This window comes from Electrona antarctica (genome assembly GCF_951216825.1).
Source record: "Electrona antarctica genome assembly, chromosome: 8".
NCBI lineage: Eukaryota > Metazoa > Chordata > Actinopteri > Myctophiformes > Myctophidae > Electrona > Electrona antarctica.
In genome coordinates this window covers 35,172,900-35,200,670 of record NC_136789.1, presented here as the reverse complement: position 1 = coordinate 35,200,670, position 27,771 = coordinate 35,172,900, and the positions used below count along the sequence as shown (strand labels likewise).

At 46.3% G+C, this 27,771-nt stretch overlaps 1 protein-coding gene across 1 annotated transcript in view; it reads right to left on the bottom strand.

The window, feature by feature from the left end:
* LOC306928736 (copine-5-like) overlaps positions 1-27,771 on the bottom strand; it is a gene marked incomplete at both ends in the record, with an annotated part of 380,797 nt that overhangs the window by 107,898 nt on the left and 245,128 nt on the right. The window contains one exon of the mRNA XM_079509009.1: positions 23,866-23,929. Within this exon, the coding sequence (XP_079365135.1) occupies positions 23,866-23,929 (64 nt within the window). The remainder of the gene's footprint in view (positions 1-23,865; positions 23,930-27,771) is intronic.

Genomic DNA, 27,771 nt, shown 5'->3' with positions numbered 1-27,771 from the left:
GGGGGTCCTTGAAATTAAAAAGTTTGAGAACCTTTATGCAATGGCTTATCTCTTGTAAAAAGAGAGACCAGCCTATTCTCCAAACCATCATATCGTATGCTTTGCTAGGTTGTACAAAATAATATTGGGTCAATATAATTTGCAGCACTCACCGCGCGCACAGCTGCCTTGTCTGTGTTGACATGACATGGGCTTGCAGGACAGAACTTTTATTTGTGACAGACACATAGTTCCTTTGCAGACAATACAATCTGCTTCTCATTGGTCAGTCACAAAGCTAAGAAAACAGTAGCCTACTTTTTCAGCATGTCAATGATGAGATAGTTCTCCGCTGTCTGTCTATCTGCAGACAGCGGAGCAGCCAGCGAGCCTTTCTCTGATCTGCGGTCGGGACCAGTGGTAGTGCTGTCAGCGCATGCAGAGTTATGAATAATACACATTCCGGGGTTCGGGCTGAAAGTCCACCTCTCACAGTGTTTTTCCACTACGAACCATTGAACTTGCATTGTAATACACATTGGTCTGTGAGCGTAGCGATACACTACAGGCGATACGTGTAAAACCCCGGACATTTGAAGGAATTTATAAAACCACCCCGGACTGCCCGGACAGCCCCCCAAAAGAGGACTTGTCCGGGCAAAAGAGGACGTATGGTAAGCCTAGTAAAAGTACATGAAGTTGAGTGCAACGTCCCCTTATCATTCACTAAACTCACCCCACACAGCTACTGCTGTTGTCCTGCGACGTCCCCTTATCGTTCACTAAACTCACCCCATACACACAGCTACTGCTGTTGTCCAGCGACGTCCCCTTATCATTCACTAAACTCACCCCACACAGCTACTGCTGTTGTCCAGCGACGTCCCCTTATCGTTCACTAAACTCACCCCACACAGCTACTGCTGTTGTCCAGCGACGTCCCCTTATCATTCACTAAACTCACCCCACACAGCTACTGCTGTTGTCCTGCGACGTCCCCTTATCGTTCACTAAACTCACCCCACACAGCTACTGCTGTTGTCCTGCGACGTCTCCTTATCATTCACTAAACTCACCCCACACAGCTACTGCTGTTGTCCTGCGACGTCCCCTTATCGTTCACTAAACTCACCCCACACAGCTGCTGTTGTCCTGCGACGTCCCCTTATCGTTCACTAAACTCACCCCACACACACACAGCTACTGCTGTGTGTTTTCTGAAAAACCTCGTGTGGTTCTCAATATTTCATGTCAAGAACCCTAAAAATTATCTGTATTTGGCCGCCGACCCCCATCTGAAAATATGTTGTCCCCCCCCCCAGAAGCAAAGATTTGAGTTAAAATAAATTCGCTCTGAAAGAATATATATTCAAAGATTTGCGCCACATTTTCGCGATTTTTCTAAAATAGCAGACCTACAAGCTCATAGCGCGCCACTCGGTGCCGCGCTATGAGCTTGTAGATCAGCTATTTTTCAATAGCTAAAGTATAACATAATGTTTTAAAACACCAAAAGGTTCCCACCCAAAATGGGTAAAAAGTACAGGATGTATAAGCTTTCATTATTAGCTTGTATTCCCCATCGATGATGTCACTGGAGGACGGTTTCTGAACTGCCCACAGCCCTCCTATGAGACACAGACTGGTTTCTGAACTGCCCACAGCCCTCCTATGAGACACAGACTGGTTTCTGAACTACCCACAGTCCTCCTATGAGACACAGACTGGTTTCTGAACCGCCCACAGCCCTCCTTTGAGACACAGCCTGGTTTCTGAACTGCCCACAGCCCTCCTATGAGACACAGACTGGTTTCTGAACTACCCACAGTCACAGACTGGTTTCTGAACTGCCCACAGCCCTCCTATGAGACACAGACTGGTTTCTGAACTACCCACAGTCACAGACTGGTTTCTGAACTGCCCACAGCCCTCCTATGAGACACAGACTGGTTTCTGAACTGCCCACAGCCCTCCTATGAGACACAGACTGGTTTCTGAACTGCCCACAGCCCTCCTATGAGACACATACCGAGTAGAAATAAATTGCGCCATTTTTTTCATGATTATTAGTGAGGACCTATTATATGAAGATAGGTTGAAAAGTGGTGAAGTGGTCCTTTAAAAGTGTTTCTGGTGATGGAATGTGGACGACCTTCATTAAATAATGCATCCGCTCCTCTCGCTTCGTTAAGGTCCTGTGACACGAACACAGACCCTCGTTAAGGCCTAATATGGGGAACGAGTGTATCAATATTTAATAAGGAGGCTCGTATCGGGCCAGGTGGGGAGGGGACACTCACCAATACTTGAGGGAATAATGGCTGTGACAGTGTGCGTACGTACGTGCATGCGTTCGTGTCTACGCGTGCGCGCGCGCGTGCGTGCGTGCGTGCGTGCGTGCGTGCGTGCGTGCGTGCGTGCGTGCGTGCGTGCGTGCGTGCGTGCGTGCGTGCGTGCGTGCGTGCGTGCGTGCGTGCGTGCGTGCGTGCGTGCGTCTACAGAAGAAGAAGCAGTTGAATAGAAGCCTATCTCCAACCAATGAATGAAATGCATTTAATTAAAATCTCAATGATTATCTGTTTTGATCGACTTTCCTTTCACTTCCAGTTTGATTAAGCACTGCACGTGCGTCTTTTACGAGGACAAGCATAGCAGAGCTGCAGGTACAAGCATAGCAGAGCTGCAGGTACAACCATAGCAGAGCTGCAGGTACAACCATAGCAGAGCTGCAGGTACAAGCATAGCAGAGCTGCAGGTACAACCATAGCAGAGCTGCAGGTACAAGCATAGCAGAGCTGCAGGTACAAGCATAGCAGAGCTGCAGGTACAAGCATAGCAGAGCTGCAGGTACAAGCATAGCAGAGCTGCAGGTACAAGCATAGCAGAGCTGCAGGTACAAGCATAGCAGAGCTGCAGGTACAAGCATAGCAGAGCTGCAGGTACAACCATAGCAGAGCTGCAGGTACAACCATAGCAGAGCTGCAGGTACAACCATAGCAGAGCTGCAGGTACAACCATAGCAGAGCTGCAGGTACAAGCATAGCAGAGCTGCAGGTACAACCATAGCAGAGCTGCAGGTACAAGCATAGCAGAGCTGCAGGTACAACCATAGCAGAGCTGCAGGTACAACCATAGCAGAGCTGCAGGTACAACCATAGCAGAGCTGCAGGTACAACCATAGCAGAGCTGCAGGTACAACCATAGCAGAGCTGCAGGTACAAGCATAGCAGAGCTGCAGGTATACAAGCATAGCAGAGCTGCAGGTACAAGCATAGCAGAGCTGCAGGTACAAGCATAGCAGAGCTGCAGGTACAAGCATAGCAGAGCTGCAGGTACAAGCATAGCAGAGCTGCAGGTATACAAGCATAGCAGAGCTGCAGGTATACAAGCATAGCAGAGCTGCAGGTATACAAGCATAGCAGAGCTGCAGGTATACAAGCATAGCAGAGCTGCAGGTATACAAGCATAGCAGAGCTGCAGGTACAAGCATAGCAGAGCTGCAGGTATACAAGCATAGCAGAGCTGCAGGTACAAGCATAGCAGAGCTGCAGGTACAAGCACGGACAATCAGACATTTCACAGTAAGCAGCGTTGAAAAGTAAATAATATAAGTGCCTTTGCAGTACTGTACTATACTGTACTATACTGTACTATACTATACTGTACTGTACTGTACTGTACTATACTGTACTGTACTGTACTGTACTATACTGCACTGTACTATACTGTACTGTACTGTACTGTACTGTACTGTACTGTACTGTACTGTACTGTACTGTACTGTACTGTACTATACTGTACTATACTGTACTATACTGTACTGTACTATACTATACTATACTGTACTATACTGTACTATACTGTACTGTACTATACTGTACTATACTATACTATACTGTACTATACTGTACTATACTGTACTGTACTATACTGTACTGTACTGTACTATACTGTACTATACTATACTATACTGTACTATACTGTACTATACTGTACTGTACTATACTATACTATAATGTACTGTACTATACTGTACTATACTGTACTATACTGTACGTGCCCGTATGTCGCAGTATACTATGAAATTACTATGAACACCTGCAAAACCGTCGATCCGTCAGTCACACCACCATACGCCTTGTGACACGTCACGCCACCAATATATGGTTGACGCTCCATATATGGCCAGACACTGGCCCCTGCTGCCACCCATAGATCTTCATATATGGAGCTGACCTGTTCTGACATTCCATGTGTCGATCTGACCCCATCAAACCCTGTACACTCAAGAGACACTCCATATAATGTCCAGGACAGAATTAATTCCATGTTGATCTGACCCCCCCAGCCCCCCCCCCCCATGCCAAAGCGCCAGCGCTCGCCCAGCAGTCTGCTGTCACCCAGTCTGCTGTCACCCAGTCTGCCGTCACCCAGGAGTGAGGTCGCTCCTCGCCCTTTAGGGCGTCTTACTGGTTTGACCTTTTCCGTGTTCAGAATTAGAATTGGCTTAATTGTCAAGTTCCAGGTGTCGAAACGAGCTGTTCGTAACGAGCTCCATCGTAGTTCCCCACACTGCGTGAAAAGAGGAGTTAACGGGCAATTATGGGCACTGTATTTTGCCCTTAAACCTCAAGTTTAGCAGCATATACAGTTAATATACGGTAATATACAGGTGTGATGGTACATATACAGTTAATATACGGTAATATACAGGTGTGATGGTACAATTCGGGAGTTTACCGGAGTTTGTTGGAAAGTTTAACAGGAGTTTCCTGTAATATACACATCCGTATTCCATGCTTTTTGCGCAGTGTACAGTGAGGGCGAAGAGCACGAGCGAGATAGAGACAAGAGCAAGGAAATCATGACAGAAACAGATCAGATCTTTGAAGTTCCTACGTATGGTTAGAGTGAAGAAAAAGCATGTCAAAATTACAAAGTATAGCAGCAGATGAATGATAGGTACAGGTGGGCCGTTTGAGTAGACTGTCAGTGCATTGTCAGAAACAGAACATTGTCAGAAACAGAACATTGTCAGAGAGAAAGGAAACACATTTGCCAAAGTGTTACATGTTAATTCTATTCAGATTCTCTTTAGAGCTCTCTGCTAGACACTTCTTTTCATTAGCAAAGCAGTATAATTTGAAATCATCTCTCTCTCTCTCTCTCTCTCTCTCTCTCTCTCTCTCTCTCTCTCTCTCTCTCTCTCTCTCTCTCTCTCTCTCTCTCTCTCTCTCTCTCTCTCTCTCTCTCAAACTGTGCTCATGATTGTTTTTCTCTGTTTCACACATGTAGTTTTCAGTAGTTTTCACACATGTAGTTTTCAGTAGTTTTCACACATGTAGTTTTCAGTAGTTTTCACACATGTAGTTTTAACACATGTAGTTTTCACACATGTAGTTTTAACACATGTAGTTTTAACACATGTAGTTTTCACACAGGTAGACATGTTGTTTTCAGGAGGACATCAGCGTGTGCTTTAGCACCAGAGCTGGTGTCAAGTGACGAATAAGGGTTGGTTATTATTATAGGATAGATACTGTACATCCCATAGCCTGGAGTGATGATTGATCTGAAACTTATACAGTTTGCACAGAGTAATATAGCAAGAGAGTGGCGACACTATAGCGTTGACTCTCATTGTAACAATGGAATGTGGAAGTGCTCATTCTATCTCAATGGGATAGTTCCAGCCATAGGACCAATATTTGGAACTATAGCCCTTTGCGGCGAGATCAAAGCACGTCGCTACTCTACTACTCTACACTTGCAGTGAGGCATTCTGGTAGACCACGTACCGTCCCATTGCCTGGAGGGAAGATTGCTCTGTGATTGGCTTATTTGTTGTTAGAGAAGCCGGCCGACCAATAGTGTAACTTCAGCCAGTCATCGGTCTTGTTTATATAGAGCTGGACCTGCTATTGTGTGGTCCAGAGCCACTTTAAGGGAGAGTTCTGCCAATGAGGGGGCAGAAAACCAGTCACGGTTCATGCAACTCGTTTGTCACACTAAAGCCCATAGACTCCAATGCATTCCGTAAACTTCCGGTTCAGGCCTTTGTCACTCTTCGCCAATAGAAGTCTATGTAGGAGAGCCTCCATTGGACTGAAGCCGATAAAAGTCTATGTAGGAGAGCCTCCATTGGACTGAAGCCGATAGAAGTCTATGTAGGAGAGCCTCCATTGGACTGAAGCCGATAGAAGTCTATGTAGGAGAGCCTCCATTGGACTGAAGCCGATAGAAGTCTATGTAGGAGAGCCTCCATTGGACTGAAGCCGATAGAAGTCTATGTAGGAGAGCCTCCATTGGACTGAAGCCGATAGAAGTCTATGTAGGAGAGCCTCCATTGGACTGAAGCCGATAGAAGTCTATGTAGGAGAGCCTCCATTGGACTGAAGCCGATAGAAGTCTATGTAGGAGAGCCTCCATTGGACTGAAGCCGATAGAAGTCTATGTAGGAGAGCCTCCATTGGACTGAAGCCGATAGAAGTCTATGTAGGAGAGCCTCCATTGGACTGAAGCCGATAGAAGTCTATGTAGGAGAGCCTCCATTGGACTGAAGCCGATAGAAGTCTATGTAGGAGAGCCTCCATTGGACTGAAGCCGATAGAAGTCTATGTAGGAGAGCCTCCATTGGACTGAAGCCGATAGAAGTCTATGTAGGAGAGCCTCCATTGGACTGAAGCCGATAGAAGTCTATGTAGGAGAGCCTCCATTGGACTGAAGCCGATAGAAGTCTATGTAGGAGAGCCTCCATTGGACTGAAGCCGATAGAAGTCTATGTAGGAGAGCCTCCATTGGACTGAAGCCGATAGAAGTCTATGTAGGAGAGCCTCCATTGGACTGAAGCCGATAGAAGTCTATGTAGGAGAGCCTCCATTGGACTGAAGCCGATAGAAGTCTATGTAGGAGAGCCTCCATTGGACTGAAGCCGATAGAAGTCTATGTAGGAGAGCCTCCATTGGACTGAAGCCGATAGAAGTCTATGTAGGAGAGCCTCCATTGGACTGAAGCCAATAGAAGTCTATGTAGGAGAGCCTCCATTGGACTGAAGCCAATAGAAGTCTATGTAGGAGAGCCTCCATTGGACTGAAGCCAATAGAAGTCTATGTAGGAGAGCCTCCATTGGACTGAAGCCAATAGAAGTCTATGTAGGAGAGACTCCATTGGACTGAAGCCAATAGAAGTCTATGTAGGAGAGCCTCCATTGGACTGAAGCCAATAGAAGTCTATGTAGGAGAGCCTTTATTGGACTGAAGCCAATATAAGTCTATGTAGGAGAGCCTCCATTGGACTGAAGCCAATAGAAGTCTATGTAGGAGAGCCTCCATTGGACTGAAGCCGATAGAAGTCTATGTAGGAGAGCCTCCATTGGACTGAAGCCAATAGAAGTCTATGTAGGAGAGCCTCCATTGGACTGAAGCCAATAGAAGTCTATGTAGGAGAGCCTCCATTGGACTGAAGCCGATAGAAGTCTATGTAGGAGAGCCTCCATTGGACTGAAGCCAATAGAAGTCTATGTAGGAGAGCCTCCATTGGACTGAAGCCCCATGAAGTGAACAGGGCGGCGGTGGCTCAGGGGTAGAGTTTCCGGATGGTAACCGCAAGGTCGCCAGTTCGAACCCGGGCTTCCCCAGAGTTAGTGTCGAAGTGTCCTTGAGCAAGACACTGAACCCCTAATTGCTCCTGATGTGCTGGTTGGTACCTTGCATGGTTTCCGCTGCCATCAGTGTATGAATGTGTGTGTGAATGGGTGAATGTAATGCACAATCTATGTAAAGCGCCTTGGATAAAGGCGCTATATAAATGCACCATTTATTTTAACAGAGTTGTCGTAACTCTCTCCTCTATACGAACGACTCTGGTGTTACAAAGTTACAATATGTGCTCCACCGACACATGACTGCATATACTGTACACAGGCATAAAGGGCCCCCCAGCCGTGGGATGTAGCCTAGTGTGCATCTCTTTCATCACAATAACACTGTTCTTATTGCCGCCTCTACCCATGTACCCTGTCATAGTTGCCCTTTCAAAGATCGCCCTACGATCTGGGAAATGCTCGTCTTCCATATGCAGTGCAGAAATTAATGAGAAGTAATATGTAACTCCTGTCATGACAAAGAACATGGCATGGCCTCTGTATCGTAAAAAAAGGTCATTGCAGTAATTTCTGAAAGTATAATTTCTGAAAGTTCACAAGGGATATTGCGATTTGATTCGATATTGCGATTACTTTGCTTTTATCATACTAGAACATTTTAAAACCATTCTAAGCATGAAAAGTTCAATATACACTTCAATGCAGCCAGATAACGTCAGTTATTTATAGGATCAGCATCAGAGGGACGGAGCATGTCAGATGTTTTGGAGATAAAGCCAGAGAGGCCAGACTGAGATGGTTTGGACACGTACAGAGGAGGATAGTGAGATGGTTTGGACACATACAGCGGAGTGATAGTGAGATGGTTTAGACACGTACAGAGGAGGATAGTGAGATGGTTTGGACACGTACAGAGGATAGTGAGATGGTTTGGACACGTACAGAGGAGGATAGTGAGATGGTTTGGACACGTACAGAGGATAGTGAGATGGTTTGGACACGTACAGAGGAGGATAGTGAGATGGTTTGGACACGTACAGAGGAGGATAGTGAGATGGTTTGGACACGTACAGAGGATAGTGAGATGGTTTGGACACGTACAGAGGATAGTGAGATGGTTTGGACACGTACAGAGGAGGACAGTGAGATGGTTTGGACACGTACAGAGGATAGTGAGATGGTTTGGACACGTACAGAGGAGGGATAGTGAGATGGTTTGGACACGTACAGAGGATAGTGAGATGGTTTGGACACGTACAGAGGAGGGATAGTGAGATGGTTTGGACACGTACAGAGGATAGTGAGATGGTTTGGACACGTACAGAGGAGGATAGTGAGATGGTTTGGACACGTACAGAGGATAGTGAGATGGTTTGGACACGTACAGAGGAGGATAGTGAGATGGTTTGGACACGTACAGAGGATAGTGAGATGGTTTGGACACGTACAGAGGATAGTGAGATGGTTTGGACACGTACAGAGGATAGTGAGATGGTTTGGACACGTACAGAGGATAGTGAGATGGTTTGGACACGTACAGAGGAGGATAGTGAGATGGTTTGGACACGTACAGAGGAGGATAGTGAGATGGTTTGGACACATACAGAGGAGGACAGTGAGATGGTTTGGACACGTACAGAGGAGGACAGTGAGATGGTTTGGACACGTACAGAGGATAGTGAGATGGTTTGGACACGTACAGAGGAGGATAGTGAGATGGTTTGGACACGTACAGAGGATAGTGAGATGGTTTGGACACGTACAGAGGAGGACAGTGAGATGGTTTGGACACGTACAGAGGATAGTGAGATGGTTTGGACACGTACAGAGGATAGTGAGATGGTTTGGAAACGTACAGAGGAGGACAGTGAGATGGTTTGGACACGTACAGAGGAGGAATAGTGAGAAGGATGTTGAGGTTGGAACTGCCAGGCAGGAGGCCTATAAAGACCAAAGATAAGATGTATGGATGTAGTGAAAGAGGACATGAAGTTAGTTGGTGTGAGAGAGGACAGGGCGAGATGGAGGCAGACCTACGTCCAATGCCATGCGCTATACACACTATACACACTAATATAGTATGAACATGGACTGAACAGCTGCCTCTAATAGTATCATATATTTGTGGCTCAACGGCGCAATTCCAAAGTACAGCAAGTATGCAAATCAAGCCAGGCTGCATCCATAACATAACTTAGTGCCGTTTAGAGACAACAAAGACTCACCACAGCTATACGCTGTCATGCTGTGCTTTCATTTGGCTGAATCCCTAATAGACACCGTCCTGAACAGCTGTTTCTGCTCCGTTCCTTGTCATTGCCAATTCCCCGTGTGCCCTAGGTGTCCCTCCTCCCTCCTCCCTGCCCCCTCCTCCCTCCTCCCTCCTCCCTCCTCCCTGCCCCACACAGGCTGTCCTGCAAAGGGTGTACTACACACAGTTGAAATATCTGTACCCATTTATACCTGGGAACGATTCTACAAATGTCTTCTAAATCCTGGCAGTTTTCTGAAAAACCTCTGTTTCTATGTCAGTCATTCTCAAACATGTTCATGTCATGGACCCCCAAGATTATAATATAATCTTGGGGGTCCAAGATTTGGGGGTCCGACCACCAGCTGAAAATATGTTGTTCCAGGGACACTCGGTGCCGCGCTATGTAGATCTGCTATTTTTCAATATAACATAATGCTTAACTCCGAGTGTGTATACATTTGTCTTTCTTTAATTGGCCCATATAGTGTTTCACCCGCTGACACCGTTGTCGTCGCTCCTGTTTCCATGCAGATATTGCTGACCTTTGCATGTCTGTTTTTCAGACGGTGGAGAACTTCATAACAGTAGTGACGTGAATTCACTTTCCCGACACTTCATACCAGGACTGATTTCTTTTCTGCATCCTCCTCCCCCTCCCCCTCAGCCTCCTGTCTCTCTGCATCCTCCTCCCCCTCCATCCTCCTGTCTCTCTGCATCCTCCTCCTCCTCCCCCTCCAGCCTCCTGTCTCTCTGCATCCTCCTCCCCCTCCATCCTCCTGTCTCTCTGCATCCTCCTCCTCCTCCCCCTCCAGCCTCCTGTCTCTCTGCATCCTCCTCCCCCTCCATCCTCCTGTCTCTCTGCATCCTCCTCCTCCTCCCCCTCCAGCCTCCTGTCTCTCTGCATCCTCCTCCCCCTCCATCCTCCTGTCTCTCTGCATCCTCCTCCTCCTCCCCCTCCATCCTCCTGTCTCTCTGCATCCTCCTCCCCCTCCATCCTCCTGTCTCTCTGCATCCTCCTCCCCCTCCATCCTCCTCCCCCATCCTCCTCCCCCTCCATCCTCCTCCCCCTCCATCCTCCTCCCCCATCCTCCTCCCCCTCCATCCTCCTCCCCCTCCATCCTCCTGTCTCTCTGCATCCTCCTGTCTCTCCATCCTCCTCCCCCTCCATCCTCCTCCCCCTCCAGCCTCCTCCCCCTCCATCCTCCTCCCCCTCCATCCTCCTCCCCCTCCAGCCTCCTCCCCCTCCATCCTCCACCCCCTCCATCCTCCTCCCCCTCCATCCTCCACCCCCTCCATCCACCTCCCCCCCCCCCCAGCACCTCTCTCTCTTCTGTCACAGATCACGACGACACTTTCCTCCATGCGTCCCCCCATGCACACTACATGGATGGATAGTCGAACCCAGGTGTTTAATCTCCCTCAGGCTTTTCAACACACAATTGACTCCTATGTAATCTCAGGTCTGTGAGCCTCAGTGACTGACAGGCGGGGGGGCGCGGGGGGGGTGGCTAGTGGATAAGATGTTAGGCGGGATCTAGTTGTATGTGCCCCAGCCATCAGAGAGGTGCTTTGTCAGGAAATTGAGAGAGTGTATGCGTGCGTGCGTGCGTGCGTGCGTGCGTGGCGTGGCGTGCGTGCGTGCGTGCACTCGTGCGTAGTTATGTGCATGTTTGAGAGATGTAAATCAACAGTGTGCCACTTGTACAGTATCTTAATGACACGTTGTGATGTTCAGCGGTGGCTTCTCATTAGAAGCAAGTCCCAACGCGCTCTCATAACCAACGGGGCATAGCATATATATTAATAAGGGCGTGCGTGCGTGCGTGCGTGCGTGCGTGCGTGCGTGCGTGCGTGCGTGCGTGCGTGCGTGCGTGCGTGCGTGCGTGCGTGCGTGCGTGCGTGCGTGCGTGCGTGCGTGCGTGCGTGCGTGCGCGTCCCAGAGGGCCAGAAAGGACAAACAGGTCAAACATGGCAGAGTTTTAATTAGCTATGCCATTGAGTCCCACATTATCATCAGCCTCGCTCGCCCATTTTATTATGGCTGAGGGGCTGTTACATGCCAAGTGTGAAATAATCCTCTATTGATTCATTTCTGTGTCACTGTACAGTGTCTCTCACTCACTCACTCACTCAGTCTCTCTCTCCCTGTCTCTCTCTCCCTGTCTCCCTGTCTCCCTCTCTCTCTCTCTGATCTATTTCATTAGACATGGTCCACTTGGTGCCAAAAGGAGCCCCTTCTATCTCTGACATTCTGTGGCAAACGTGTGCACGTGTGCCTGAGTGTGTGTGTGCCTGAGTGTGCGTGCGTGCGTGCGTGCGTGCGTGCGTGCGTGCGTGCGTGCGTGCGTGCGTGCGTGCGTGCGTGCGTGCGTGCATGCGTGCGTGCGTGCGTGCGTGCGTGATAAAAGCTTATAGCCTGGAAACCAGACAAAGCTGCCGCAGGCAGATTGGTCTCTGGTACTAAATAGTAGGACTGGGGACTTTTTGTATTTATTCATAGGTACTGTAAGATGTATTCTGGATGTTGTATTTATTCATAGGTACTGTAAGATGTATTCTGGATGCTGTATTTATTCATAGGTACTGTAAGATGTATTCTGGATGCTGTATTTATTCATAGGTACTGTAAGATGTATTCTGGATGTTGTATTTATTCATAGGTACTGTAAGATGTATTCTGGATGCTGTATTTATTCATAGGTACTGTAAGATGTATTCTGGATGTTGTATTTATTCATAGGTACTGTAAGATGTATTCTGGATGCTGTATTTATTCATAGGTACTGTAAGATGTATTCTGGATGCTGTATTTATTCATAGGTACTGTAAGATGTATTCTGGATGCTGTATTTATTCATAGGTACTGTAAGATGTATTCTGGATGCTGTATTTATTCATAGGTACTGTAAGATGTATTCTGGATGTTGTATTTATTCATAGGTACTGTAAGATGTATTCTGGATGTTGTATTTATTCATAGGTACTGTAAGATGTATTCTGGATGTTGTATTTATTCATAGGTACTGTAAGATGTATTCTGGATGTTGTATTTATTCATAGGTACTGTAAGATGTATTCTGGATGTTGTATTTATTCATAGGTACTGTAAGATGTATTCTGGATGCTGTATTTATTCATAGGTACTGTAAGATGTATTCTGGATGCTGTATTTATTCATAGGTACTGTAAGATGTATTCTGGATGCTGTATTTATTCATAGGTACTGTAAGATGTATTCTGGATGCTGTATTTATTCATAGGTACTGTAAGATGTATTCTGGAGGTTGTATTTATTCATAGGTACTGTAAGATGTATTCTGGATGTTGTATTTATTCATAGGTACTGTAAGATGTATTATGGGTGTTGTATTTATTCATAGGTACTGTAAGATGTATTCTGGATGTTGTATTTATTCATAGGTACTGTAAGATGTATTCTGGATGTTGTATTTATTCATAGGTACTGTAAGATGTATTCTGGGTGTTGTATTTATTCATAGGTACTGTAAGATGTATTCTGGATGCTGTATTTATTCATAGGTACTGTAAGATGTATTCTGGATGCTGTATTTATTCATAGGTACTGTAAGATGTATTCTGGATGCTGTATTTATTCATAGGTACTGTAAGATGTATTCTGGATGTTGTATTTGCTGGTCCTAAATGATGATGTGGTATTGAAGTGTCATTCTATTCCTGCCTCTTGGCCAGTTCCCACTTGTAAAAGAGACGCAGTCTCAATGTGTTTTTACTGGTTAAATAAAGGTTAAATAAAAAAAATAAAAAAGAATATATATATCGGCCGATATTCACTCTGATCGGTAATCGGCATTTACCCTATCTGTGATCGGCAATTTACCCTATCTGGACAAACTGATCTTTTACACCATTTAAGTGGTATAAATGTCGATCAGATATATTTTTTGTGACAGGCCTAAACATTCTCCCCTTCCTCCCCACACACACACAGGAACAGTTTTGACGTTGGTTTTGACATATAATCATTTTGGAAATATTCAAATTTGCAACATTTCACAAGATCAGTATCGGTATCGGACCTATCGGTATCGGACCTATCGGTATCGGACCTATCGGTATCGGACCTATCGATATCGGACCTATCGGTATCGGACCTATCGGTATCGGACCTATCGATATCGGACCTATCGATATCGGACCTATCGGTATCGGACCTATCGGTATCGGACCTATCGATATCGGACCTATCGGTATCGGACCTATCGGTATCGGACCTATCGATATCGGACCTATCGGTATCGGACCTATCGGTATCGGACCCATCGGTATCGGACCCATCGGTATCGGACCTATCGATATCGGACCTATCGGGATCGGACCTATCGGTATCGGACCTATCGGTATCGGACCCATCGGTATCGGACCCATCGGTATCGGACCTATCGATATCGGACCTATCGGTATCGGACCTATCGGTATCGGACCTATCGATATCGGACCTATCGGTATCGGACCTATCGGTATCGGACCTATCGATATCGGACCTATCGGTATCGGACCTATCGATATCGGACCTATCGGTATCGGACCTATCGATATCGGACCTATCGATATCGGACCTATCGATATCGGACCTATCGGTATCGGACCTATCGATATCGGACCTATCGGTATCGGACCTATCGATATCGGACCTATCGGTATCGGACCTATCGATATCGGACCTATCGGTATCGGCCGATCATGAGAAAAACTATCGGTGATCGGTATCGGTCCCAAACAACCTGATGGGAGCATCCCTAAAAGACGCCATAAGCCTCTCACAGAATGTCCCCGCCCCCCTTAATACTCCCCCTTTTGGGGTTAGTGGTGATAGCGTGACGTCACTCCATAGACGCTACATGTTAACAGAGGTAATAGGCCTATCTCACAGAATGTCCCCGCCCCCCTTAATACTCCCCCTTTCGGGGTTAGTGGTGATAGCGTGACGTCACTCCATAGACGCTACATGTTAACAGAGGTAATTTAAGAAGTCTACAACTTTTGTTTTCTCAAGGTAAGGTTTGTTCTATCTGCTCGACCTGATTTACCATCTTGTTTGCTTCATAATAATATTGGTCTGTCACATTTTTACATTAGAAAATGTACTTAGATTCTCCAGAGAAAAAAACGTGTAAATGCCCATGTTAAAGTCACCACTATTTACCGGAAGTGGGCGTGAAAAGCGGGCTGTGAGATAGGCCTATTGACAATGAAGGGAAAATGTAGTCATCTTGTCCCTAAACACAAACATTAAATGCCATTAACAATAAAGAGAATTTAATGTTTGTTTTGTCACCGTTTGTCTTACATCACCCAATCAACATGAGTTAGACTTTAATATATTAGCGCCCCTCACTTCACATGGGGTGTGATTTTTTGTATACCACACCATAGACAACATATGGCAATATTTTCCAAATGTCATCATACTTTAAATAGTATGACTAGTGGGTTTTCATGATTCTGAATCCATTCCAAGCATTAGTTTTGCACAAAAAAATACTCCTTGGGCTAAAAACGGCTAAACGGCCATAGCAGTCATCACAAATGCGATGAGGTCAGCACATTTGGGCACATTTGGGCAAGTGGGTTTTGAGTGCAAAACTAATGCTTGGAATGGATATCTTCTAAATCCTGACAGTTTTCTGAAATACCTCATGTTTCTGTATCAGTGGTGCTCAAAATTTCATGTCAAGGACCCCAAAACTTTTATGTAATTGGACACCGACCCCCATCTGAATTGAATATATGTTGTTCCAGGAACCCCTCAGAAGCAAAGATTTTAGTTAAAAACGTTTGCTCTCAAAGAATATGCCGTATTCAAAGATTTGTGCCGCATTTTCACGATTTTTCAAAAAATGCAGACCTACAAGCACGTAGCGCGGCACTCGGTGCCGCGATATGAGCTTGTAGATCTGCTATTTTTCAATAGCTAAAGTATAACATAATGCTAAAAACACCAAAAGGGGTTCCCGCCCAGAATGGATAATGAAATTTGGAAAATGTTGCCTTATATGCATTAGGTTGTCTCTGGTGTGGTATACAAATATGGCCATAACTTCCTTTTTTGCGATGTTTCCGGCAGAGCAGACCTCTCATTCTGTGGACCTTAATGACCAGAGCAGACCTCTCATTCTGTGGACCTTAATGACCAGAGCAGACCTCTCATTCTGTGGACCTTAATGACCAGAGCAGACCTCTCATTCTGTGGACCTTAATGACCAGAGCAGACCTCTCATTCTGTGGACCTTAATGACCAGAGCAGACCTCTCATTCTGTGGACCTTAATGACCAGAGCAGACCTCTCATTCTGTGGACCTTAATGACCAGAGCAGACCTCTCATTCTGTGGACCTTAATGACCAGAGCAGACCTCTCATTCTGTGGACCTTAATGACCAGAGCAGGCCTCTCATTCTGTGGACCTTAATGACCAGAGCAGACCTCTCATTCTGTGGACCTTAATGACCAGAGCAGACCTCTCATTCTGTGGACCTTAATGACCAGAGCAGACCTCTCATTCTGTGGACCTTAATGACCAGAGCAGACCTCTCATTCTGTGGACCTTAATGACCAGAGCAGACCTCTCATTCTGTGGACCTTAATGACCAGAGCAGGCCTCTCATTCTGTGGACCTTAATGACCAGAGCAGACCTCTCATTCCGTGGACCTTAATGACCAGAGCAGGCCTCTCATTCTGTGGACCTTAATGACCAGAGCAGGCCTCTCATTCTGTGGACCTTAATGACCAGAGCAGGCCTCTCATTCTGTGGACCTTAATGACCAGAGCAGACCTCTCATTCTGTGGACCTTAATGACCAGAGCAGACCTCTCATTCTGTGGACCTTAATGACCAGAGCAGACCTCTCATTCTGTGGACCTTAATGACCAGAGCAGACCTCTCATTCTGTGGACCTTAATGACCAGAGCAGACCTCTCATTCTGTGGACCTTAATGACCAGAGCAGACCTCTCATTCTGTGGACCTTAATGACCAGAGCAGACCTCTCATTCTGTGGACCTTAATGACCAGAGCAGGCCTCTCATTCTGTGGACCTTAATGACCAGAGCAGACCTCTCATTCTGTGGACCTTAATGACCAGAGCAGAGCTCTCATTCTGTGGACCTTAATGACCAGAGCAGAGCTCTCATTCTGTGGACCTTAATGACCAGAGCAGACCTCTCATTCTGTGGACCTTAATGACCAGAGCAGGCCTCTCATTCTGTGGACCTTAATGACCAGAGCAGACCTCTCATTCTGTGGACCTTAATGACCAGAGCAGAGCTCTCATTCTGTGGACCTTAATGACCAGAGCAGACCTCTCATTCTGTGGACCTTAATGACCAGAGCAGACCTCTCATTCTGTGGACCTTAATGACCAGAGCAGACCTCTCATTCTGTGGACCTTAATGACCAGAGCAGACCTCTCATGCTGTGGACCTTAATGACCAAATTAATAGAAAAAACACAAATATAAATTATCACAGGTTAAACTCTATTCCTTGAGCTTTTGGGCCTATTGCTACAACAATAAGGTAAACTTAAACTCAGGGATAAACTGGAGAAAATCTAAGAGTGATTGGATTAGGCTTCCTTCAAGTACATGGCGAATGCACTCATTCCTTGCAATGTACTTACATACACTTACATATGTTGCGACCTTCGGTCGCAACATATGTAAGTACATTGCACTGAAGTCCCCAGGTCCCCCCAGTCCTCCCCAGTGCCTCCCCGGTGTCCCCCCATTGCCTCCCCAGTGCCGCGAAAAATCCTGCCTAGGGCGCCAGATTGCTCAGGACCGGGTGAGAAGTTCAGTCACGCGAGAGAGACTGCTTGGATAGGAGCCAGCTTAGGTGGCGTATAGGTGGATGTCTCTTGATGCCTCTCCCTAGGGAGGTCCTTGTTGCACGTCCCACCAGTTCAGGAGACCCCCACCCGGGGCAGACCAAGGACCAGATGGGGTGATTACATCTCCAAACTGGCCTGCATGGGAACACCTCAGGATTATCCCCAGGAAGAAGTCACTAATGTTGCTCTGGAGAGGGAAGTCGCCCCCGCGACCAGACTACGGATAAGCGGTTGAAGATGGACGGATGGTCGGATGGTTTTTAATTAGTCTGTAAAAATCACACCCGTGTGAAGTGAGGGGTGCTCACTACTAGTATTACATGAGTATTTTTGAGTATTTTACTACTTTTTCAGTCTTGATTCAAGTGCCTTTTTGTGCACACACTACCCTCACTCCAGGACTGAGTGTGACAACACTACGGACCTTCAGAAGACACTCTTTGATCTCGTCCGCTACGCAGTGTGTCGTCGTAAAGGTCAATATGCTCTCTGCTGTCTCTCCACGACATCAAAGGCCGTCATGAACACAGCGTGGTTCCGACGCCACTGGATATCCAGAATATTGACCAAAAAAAAGCTTTATTCTTTAACTCATTCTGGGCGGGAACCCCTTTTGGTGTTTTAAAGCATTATGTTATACTTTAGCTATTGAAAAATAGCAGATCTACAAGCTCATAGCGCGGCACTGAGTGCCGCGCTATGAGCTTGTAGGTCTGCTATTTTTGAAAAATCGTGAAAATGTGCCTCAAATCTTTGAATTCTGGGGAGGTCCCTGGAACAACATATTTTCAAATGGGGTGGCGGAGGCATATTATATAAAATTCTAGGGGTCCTTGACATGAAATATTGAGAACCACTGATACAGAAACATGAGGTTTTTCAGAAAACTGTCAGGATTTTGAAGACATTTTTTAAATTTCGACGTCAGGCCTAAATTAGTTATTCTTGCAAGTCTGGCGTGTCTGCCATACCAACGTCTCACTGCCGCGTACAGTAGACTATGTATTATGAGAATTTGACAAATAAGATATTTGATCTCGAATCTTGGCTGTTCCATATCTTGGCAAACCTGAATGCGTATCGGAAGCATGCATATGATCTGACTTCATCTTCCCTGATGACACAGCCAACAAAAGAATAAAGAATATATTTTTTAACTTTCTGGAGATTGTCAGTGTCTCAAAAGTTTTTATACTGTAGTTGAAGCTCTACTCTCTTTCGTACAAGGACACAACCCCCCCCCCCCCCCCCCCCCCGCCCCCCACAATGAGCACCTCTCCTATTTTAAATAGTTTTAAAGGCAAGGCAGCATTATTGTTTTGGGAGGAAAGAATTGATTCTTTGAAGGAAATGCTAAGTGGGTTGGACGGTTTGGACTGGAGGTTCTGTGCAGAACAGCACAGTACTGTGAATAAGAGGAAGGAAGTGTGCTAATTATTGAGTCCCAGCGGGAGCCAGACTTCTGGGCCGGGGAATGTAATTACGGAGACGCGGGAGGGACGGCGAAGCCTTCCTCAAAATCCCCTGTTCTTTAACCCATTCTGGGCGGGAACCCCTTTTGGTGTTTTAACTAAGCATTATGTTATACTTTAGCTATTGAAAAATAGCAGATCTACAAGCTCATAGCGCGCCACTCGGTGGCGCGCTATGAGCTTGTAGGTCTGCTATTTTTGAAGAATTGTGAAAATGCGGCACAAATGTTTGAATATATATTCTTTCAGAAGACTTTTATTTCACAAGATTCTACAAATGCCTTCTAAACCCTGACAGTTTCCTGAAACCCTATGTTTCTGTGTCAGTGTGTTCATGTCAGTGCGGTTCTCAAACAGTTTCATGTGAAGGAAATTATACGAAATTGTCCCGCCGACACCCATCTGAAAACATGTTGTTCCAGGGACTCCCCGCGGAAGCAAAGATTTGAGTTAAAAAAACGTTTGCTCTGAAAGAATATATATATTCAAAGATTTGCACCACATTTTCATGATTTTTTAAAAAAAATAGCAGTTCTACAAGCTCGGTGCCGCGCTATGAGCTTGTAGATCTGCTATTTTTTCAATAGCTAAAGCATAAAACACTAAAAAGGGGGTTCCCGCCCAGAATGGGTTAAGTACGGATCATCCCTCAGAGAATAGAGAACGCATTACATTACATGGCTCGCTCTCTCTCTCTCTCTCTCTCTCTCCCTCTCCCTCTCCCTCTCCCTCTCCCTCTCCCTCTCCCTCTCTCTCTCTCTCTCTCTCCCTCTCCCTCTCCCTCTCCCTCTCCCTCTCTCTCCCTCTCTCTCCCTCTCCCTCTCTCTCTCTCTCTCTCTCTCTCTCTCCCTCCCTCTCCCTCTCCCTCTCTCTCTCTCTCTCCCTCTCCCTCTCCCTCCCTCTCCCTCTCCCTCTCTCTCCCTCTCTCCCTCTCCCTCTCCCTCCCTCTCTCTCTCTCTCCCTCTCTCTCTCTCTCGCATTGTTCTGTCTTATTCTGTCCTTTAATGAGGCCTTTCTGCTTTGTTGCAGCCATGAAGCGAGACAGGAAACAAAGCCTATGGAGGGGAAGAGTCAGCAGTCGCAAACAATTGACTGTAAAGATTCCTGAGAGTTATTTTAAAGGAGCATTCAGTGATTTGGGTGATTTGGAACACCCCCCCTCCCCCGGTCCGCCCCGGTAACAAGATGTGGTAAATGGTGCATTTATATAGCGCCTTTATCCAAGGCGCTTTACATAGATTGTGCATTACATTCACCCATTCATACACACATTCATACACCGATGGCGGCGGAAGCCATGCAAGGTACCAACCAGCACATCGGGAGCAATTTGGGGTTCAGTGTCTTGCCCAAGGACACTTCGACATGTAGACAGGAGGAGGAGCCGGGATTCGAACCGCCGACCCATGGATCATTGGACGACCTGCTCTACCTCCTGAGCCACAGCCGCCCGTGCATGTGCCCGATGTGCACATGCACGCTCTACAGTGGGGGGACAAGCGACAGGTCAATAGCACACACACCAAGGCCCGCCCCTGCTCGATCATGATTGGCGGAAGGTCCCTCTCTATGCTGATTGGATGAAGGCTGGGCCACCTATAGCCAAAAAACGAAACCATAAGGTTTTTTGACCCCCCCAGGGGTTAACTGGGGACAGGGAGGAACTCCTTATATGGTCAGCACACTCTATAGTAGGGAGGGTTATCACAACAAAACAAAAACAAGGAAGTGATATTTGAATTAAGTGAAATCACTGAATATACCTTTAACTCTGAGATGGTGAAAAAAGCAGTCGAAGACTTTTTTTTATTTTTACTTCTTTTTTTAAAGTGGCAATACCACTTACTCTGCCAAATATTCTCCTTCAAGTAAAAGTTTTGGCTGTTTTTTCCCGACATTGTACTTGAGTAGAAGTACACATTAACACCTTAGAAGCCCGGAACTATTTAATCCATTTCATCCAGGGTGCCCATCATTTGTAGCGCACGGACCACTTTTACCGGCGCACCGGAAGCTGGTGTGCATGTCTGTGTAGCAGCTAACAATAGCCACACCACTCTAGAGTCAATCAACAAAAACGGGAGGTAATAATAAATCTATCGCGACTAGCGCCGTCTAACACAGGATCTTTTTTCAGAATTAGACGGGATGATTTAGATCGGGAGTTATGATCGTTTTAAGATTTTCGTTTTCGTCAGCTAAACAGGTAGGGAAGATTTTCGATGACGTGTCACTTTTTGACACGTCATCGGATCGGGCAACAAGCGCTCCTAGGCTCTAGAGCGATGCGAACGGTTTTGTTTTCATTAATCTCCGCCTTGTTTATCAATCTCCGTGTTGCAGAGAACTCCGGCTTGGACATCCAAGGTGTTAACAATGGTAAAAAGCTGGATTTCCCCTTTAACAATTATTGTCCATTTCACAATTAGGACCGGAGTGTAATGTGGTATCCATATTTTCATAATGTTCAATAATAATTAGGCTACATTTTGGTCACCGTGCTAATTTGATGGTTAGGTGAGACACATTGTCTAGTCAGAGCCTGGTCTGGGAACCTTCCTTCACTAGAGATCTCAGCCAGGTACCCCGAGGTACCCCGAGGTACCCCGAGGTACCCTGAGGTACCCTGAGTTCACTCATTTGCAATTCCATTGTTCTAACCCTTTGAAGCTTGCCTCAGGTGTGAACCAAAACACAGCAATCTGCTATTCCTGCCATATGTTGATTTGAAGTAACTTCACCCTTGTATTAATTTCTGTCTATGCAAAAAGTACTGTTGTCTCAGTAAATGTCACTAGTCTTGGGCTGGCTGGCCACCACGGTCAGGCAGGCTGTGCTCCTGCGGGCCACCCAGGGCCGCGGGAAGCTCTGCTCTGTACTTCATCTTTTTAAATAAATACAAAGAGAAGATATGTACCTAATAACTGGTCAAAGTATTATTGGCAGCTAGTTAAAAAAAGCAATTACAAGGCTATGGTACAAAACAGAACCTCCAATTTGTGAGCAGTGGCTGGATATTGTGGAGGAGATATATTTTTTTTATGTTTTTTTGTGGCTTTCGCCTTTATTTCATATTTTTTATGGAGGGACAGACAGTAGGCTGACAGGAAATAGGGAGAGAGATCGGGGGGGACTGACATGCAGTAAAGGCCGTCGGGATCGGGAGTCGAACCCGCGGCCACATTGCCAGACTGGATTACCAGGCAAGGTGCCTGGACCGCTGAGCCACGGCCCAGGATGGACCTCTGAGCCACGGCCCAGGATGGACCGCTGAGCCACGGCCCAGGATGGACCACTGAGCCACGGCCCAGGATGGACCGCTGAGCCATGGCCCAGGCCTGGACCGCTGAGCCACGGCCCAGGATGGACCGCTGAGCCATGGCCCAGGCCTGGACCGCTGAGCCACGGCCCAGGATGGACCGCTGAGCCATGGCCCAAGCCTGGACCGCTGAGCTACGGCCCAGGATGGACCGCTGAGCCATGGCCCAGGATGGACCGCTGAGCCATGGCCCAGGCCTGGACCGCTGAGCCACGGCCCAGGATGGACCGCTGAGCCACGGCCCAGGATGGACCGCTGAGCCACGGCCCAGGATGGACCGCTGAGCCACGGCCCAGGATGGACCGCTGAGCCACGGCCCAGGATGGACCGCTGAGCCACGGCCCAGGCCTGGAGGAGATATTTTGAATGGAGAAACTGACCCATAACTTGAGATTGCAAGAGGATCTATTCATGGAGAAATGGACTGAATATAGAACCCAACAAGACGACACTGACGATATAATAATGATGGACATTCATGAATGGACTGGGACTATGTTGCTTGATGTTATATGAACCCCTGGGGGTGCATACTTAGTTTAGACTAGTCATTGGTTAGACATGGATTAAGGTTAGGTTTAGGTGTGCTGCCCCGTGGGAGTTTAGGGTTAGGGTGAGGGTTTAAGATAGGTTGTAGTTGTATAGGACTAATGACTGGTCTAACCAATGACTAGTCTAAACCAAAAACTGTCTAAACTAAGTACTGCACCCGAACCCCTGCACTGTGACTGTAACTGTATGACAATCTGCAAAATAAAATGTAAGTTAAAAACTTTCAGAGCCTATACCAGGGCTGGACTGGGACAAAGATTCGGCCCGGTCATTTTCCCGTGAATTTGTCCCAGACCGGCCCACCACAACCAGCGCGCAGATAGCAGAAACTCTACCGCCCCACTCCGTCGAGGCACACACAAACAAACAAGCCCGAATACCACCACTTTTACAGAACAACATAAATGATACAAACCAACAGACAACTACACAACCCTTTGTAGAGGGTTTATTTGTCACTCACTGATACAGGTAGGCTACCGTAACATTATCATGATGGCACTGGCAGAATGGCAGCATGCCCGGACCTTTCCTGGTGGCCTGCCTGCCTGTCAAAAAATATCATGGCGGCCCCCCTACGGTCGCGGCCCACCGGGAATATGCCCGGTACGTCCTGTGGCCAGTCCAGCCCTGGCCTATACTTTTAGGACGAGCCCCCAGAGTGTGCTCCTCCTGAGACACAGCTATAGCCTCTACTCACTCACTCACATGAAGTGGAGACGTTCTGCTGACGGAGCGAGACTCGCAGGCAGCAGGACAATGCAGCACCTCTGTCAGGGCAGATTAGTTATGCATATAAATATAAATATATGTACTTACTCGGCAGTTGCCTAACTCCTCTGCAGACAGGATGATGGAGCCGCATTTCTTCCCAGGAATCCCTCTGTGGAGAAATTAGAGAAGAGAAGGGGAAAAAAAGCTTTAATGACCGAGAAGTTGAAGAAAATATTTATTCTGCACATTCTGGTACGGGTCGACGCCCAGAGACATTCTGGTACGGGTCGACGCCCAGAGACGTCATTCTGGTACGGGTCGACGCCCAGAGACATTCTGGTACGGATCGACGCCCAGAGACATTCTGGTACGGGTCGACGCCCAGAGACACATTCTGGTACGGGTCGACGCCCAGAGACATTCTGGTACGGGTCGACGCCCAGAGACACATTCTGGTACGGGTCGACGCCCAGAGACATTCTGGTACGGGTCGACGCCCAGAGACACATTCTGGTACGGGTCGACGCCCAGAGACACATTCTGGTACGGGTCGACGCCCAGAGACGTCATTCTGGTACGGGTCGACGCCCAGAGACGTCATTCTGGTACGGGTCGACGCCCAGAGACGTCATTCTGGTACGGGTCGACGCCCAGAGACATTCTGGTACGGGTCGACTCCCAGAGACATTCTGGTACGGGTCGACGCCCAGAGACGTCATTCTGGTACGGGTCGACGCCCAGAGACGTCATTCTGGTACGGGTCGACGCCCAGAGACATTCTGGTACGGATCGACGCCCAGAGACATTCTGGTACGGGTCGACGCCCAGAGACGTCATTCTGGTACGGGTCGACGCCCAGAGACGTCATTCTGGTACGGGTCGACGCCCAGAGACGTCATTTCAGAAGAAAAGGAAAAAAAGCACACCTGTGTGAAGTGAGTGGTGGAACTATAAGCCTCATATATTTTTTTTGCAAATGAATGGCTGGAAAATGGAAATGAAGAGTTTACATAGTACACATAGTGCATGCATACATTTTCCTTAATGATTCTATCTGGTTTCAGTATTCATTTATGATATATATTCTCTATTATTAGGTTATTTTTTAAGTATTGTATTGGGGGTGGGGAGCATTTCCGGGGCTGCCCAGCCAAAAACGTTGAGAACCCCTGCACTAGTCCCTCGCAATCATTGTAGTCTAGTTTTTATTTGTTGACGAAATTGTCAATATATTTAGTCATCATGGTTTTCATTTAGTTTCCATTTAGTTTTCGTCAGTGAAAAAAGGTAGTCTACAGACATTTTTCCTCGTAGTTTTAGTCGACGAAATCAATACTGCGTCGGGGTCACATTTTGTTTGCAATAACCCACTTTGGCCTGACGTTGAAATTAAAAAAATGTCTTCTGAATTCTGACAGTTTTCTGAAATACCTCATGTTTCTGTATCAGTGGTGCTCAATATTTCATGTCAAGGACCCCAAAAATGATATGTATTTGGCCACCAACCCCCCGTCTGAAAATATGTTGTTCCAGGAACCCCTCAGAAGCAAAGATTTGAGTTAAAAACGTTCGCTCTGAAAAGAATATACATTCAAAGATTTACGCCACATTTTAACGATTTTTCAAAAATAGCAGACCTACAAGCTCGGTGGTGCACTATGAGCTTGTAGATCTGCTATTTTTCAATAGCTAAATTATAACATAATGTTTAAAACACCAAAAGAGGTTCCCGCCCAAAATGGGATAATTTATGTTTTGCTAACACTAATTCACTGTCGTCGTCGTCCATCTTTCTCAAAACACTGTTTTTGTCAGGGGTGGTTTTCAAGCAGGACCCAAATGCAAGGAAGTCTTTATTCAAACAAAGACCTGCAGTAGTGCAACACTAGCAAACATAAAACAGACTTGGTGACAACACAATAATCCAACAGAGAACACACCCAAACACAGGGCTTAAATATGCACAAGATTAACAGGACTGGACACAGGTGAACTCAAATCAAATCAACACAAGGATTGGCTGAGAGGAAAACAAGACACAGGTGATTGGCTGAGGGGAAAACAAGACACAGGTGAAAAAAAAAGAACCAACAATCAGGGAAGGTGAGAGAAGGCAGGAAACTACTACAAAGGAGGAGAGGAAACACAAAAAGCATCACTTCAAAATAAGATTCAGGAACACCAAACACAACACACTGACTCCTTCTCTGTTTGGTTGTCTTCCCGTTATGATGTTCTCATTTTGATCATAAGAGCCACTTACTGAATGTCAAGTCTCCGGGTGTTATGATGTTCTCATTGTGATCATAAGAGCCACTTACTGAATGTCAAGTCTCCGTTATGATGTTCTCATTGTGATCATAAGAGCCACTTACTGAATGTCAAGTCTCCGTTATGATGTTCTCATTGTGATCATAAGAGCCACTTACTGAATGTCAAGTCTCCCCGTTATGATGTTCTCATTGTGATCATAAGAGCCACTTACTGAATGTCAAGTCTCCCCGTTATGATGTTCTCATTGTGATCATAAGAGCCACTTACTGAATGTCAAGTCTCCGTTATGATGTTCTCATTGTGATCATAAGAGCCACTTACTGAATGTCAAGTCTCCGTTATGATGTTCTCATTGTGATCATAAGAGCCACTCACTGAATGTCAAGTCTCCGTTATGATGTTCTCATTGTGATCATAAGAGCCACTCACTGAATGTCAAGTCTCCGTTATGATGTTCTCATTGTGATCATAAGAGCCACTCACTGAATGTCAAGTCTCCGTTATGATGTTCTCATTGTGATCATAAGAGCCACTTACTGAATGTCAAGTCTCCGTTATGATGTTCTCATTGTGATCATAAGAGCCACTTACTGAATGTCAAGTCTCCGTTATGATGTTCTCATTGTGATCATAAGAGCCACTCACTGAATGTCAAGTCTCCGTTATGATGTTCTCATTGTGATCATAAGAGCCACTCACTGAATGTCAAGTCTCCGTTATGATGTTCTCATTGTGATCATAAGAGCCACTCACTGAATGTCAAGTCTCCGTTATGATGTTCTCATTGTGATCATAAGAGCCACTCACTGAATGTCAAGTCTCCGTTATGATGTTCTCATTGTGATCATAAGAGCCACTCACTGAATGTCAAGTCTCCGTTATGATGTTCTCATTGTGATCATAAGAGCCACTCACTGAATGTCAAGTCTCCGTTATGATGTTCTCATTGTGATCATAAGAGCCACTTACTGAATGTCAAGTCTCCGTTATGATGTTCTCATTGTGATCATAAGAGCCACTTACTGAATGTCAAGTCTCCGTTATGATGTTCTCATTGTGATCATAAGAGCCACTTACTGAATGTCAAGTCTCCGTTATGATGTTCTCATTGTGATCATAAGAGCCACTTACTGAATGTCAAGTCTCCGTTATGATGTTCTCATTGTGATCATAAGAGCCACTTACTGAATGTCAAGTCTCCGTTATGATGTTCTCATTGTGATCATAAGAGCCACTTACTGAATGTCAAGTCTCCGGGTGTTTCTTCACAATATGTACCACACTTATTTACTGCGACACTATGACACATTAGGAGCCCATAACTATAGCACTAAAAGGTTTTATTTGCCAGGACGCCCTTAACTACAAAAAGATATGATTGAAAACAGGCAAAGTGTTCCTTGAATAATTCATTAATCTACAATCTACACACAGTAAGTAATTGGATTCGTTCCCATGTCATATGCAAGCAGGGAATCATAGCTTCAAACTGACATGTTGGTTGTTCAGTTTGACCTAGAGATATGGCTTATAGCATGGCTTCCCAAAGTGGGGTCTGGGGACCCCCAGGGGTCCTTAAGGGAGTTCCAGGGGGCCCCCAGCTAAATGATAGTTAGGAACCAAATGGACCCTTATGGGTCTGTAACTCAGAGAGTGTAGAAATGGAACCAAATGGACCCGCATTTGCACACTCAGAGTTAAATTAACATTGATTTTACAATATAAATCGGGGGTCCC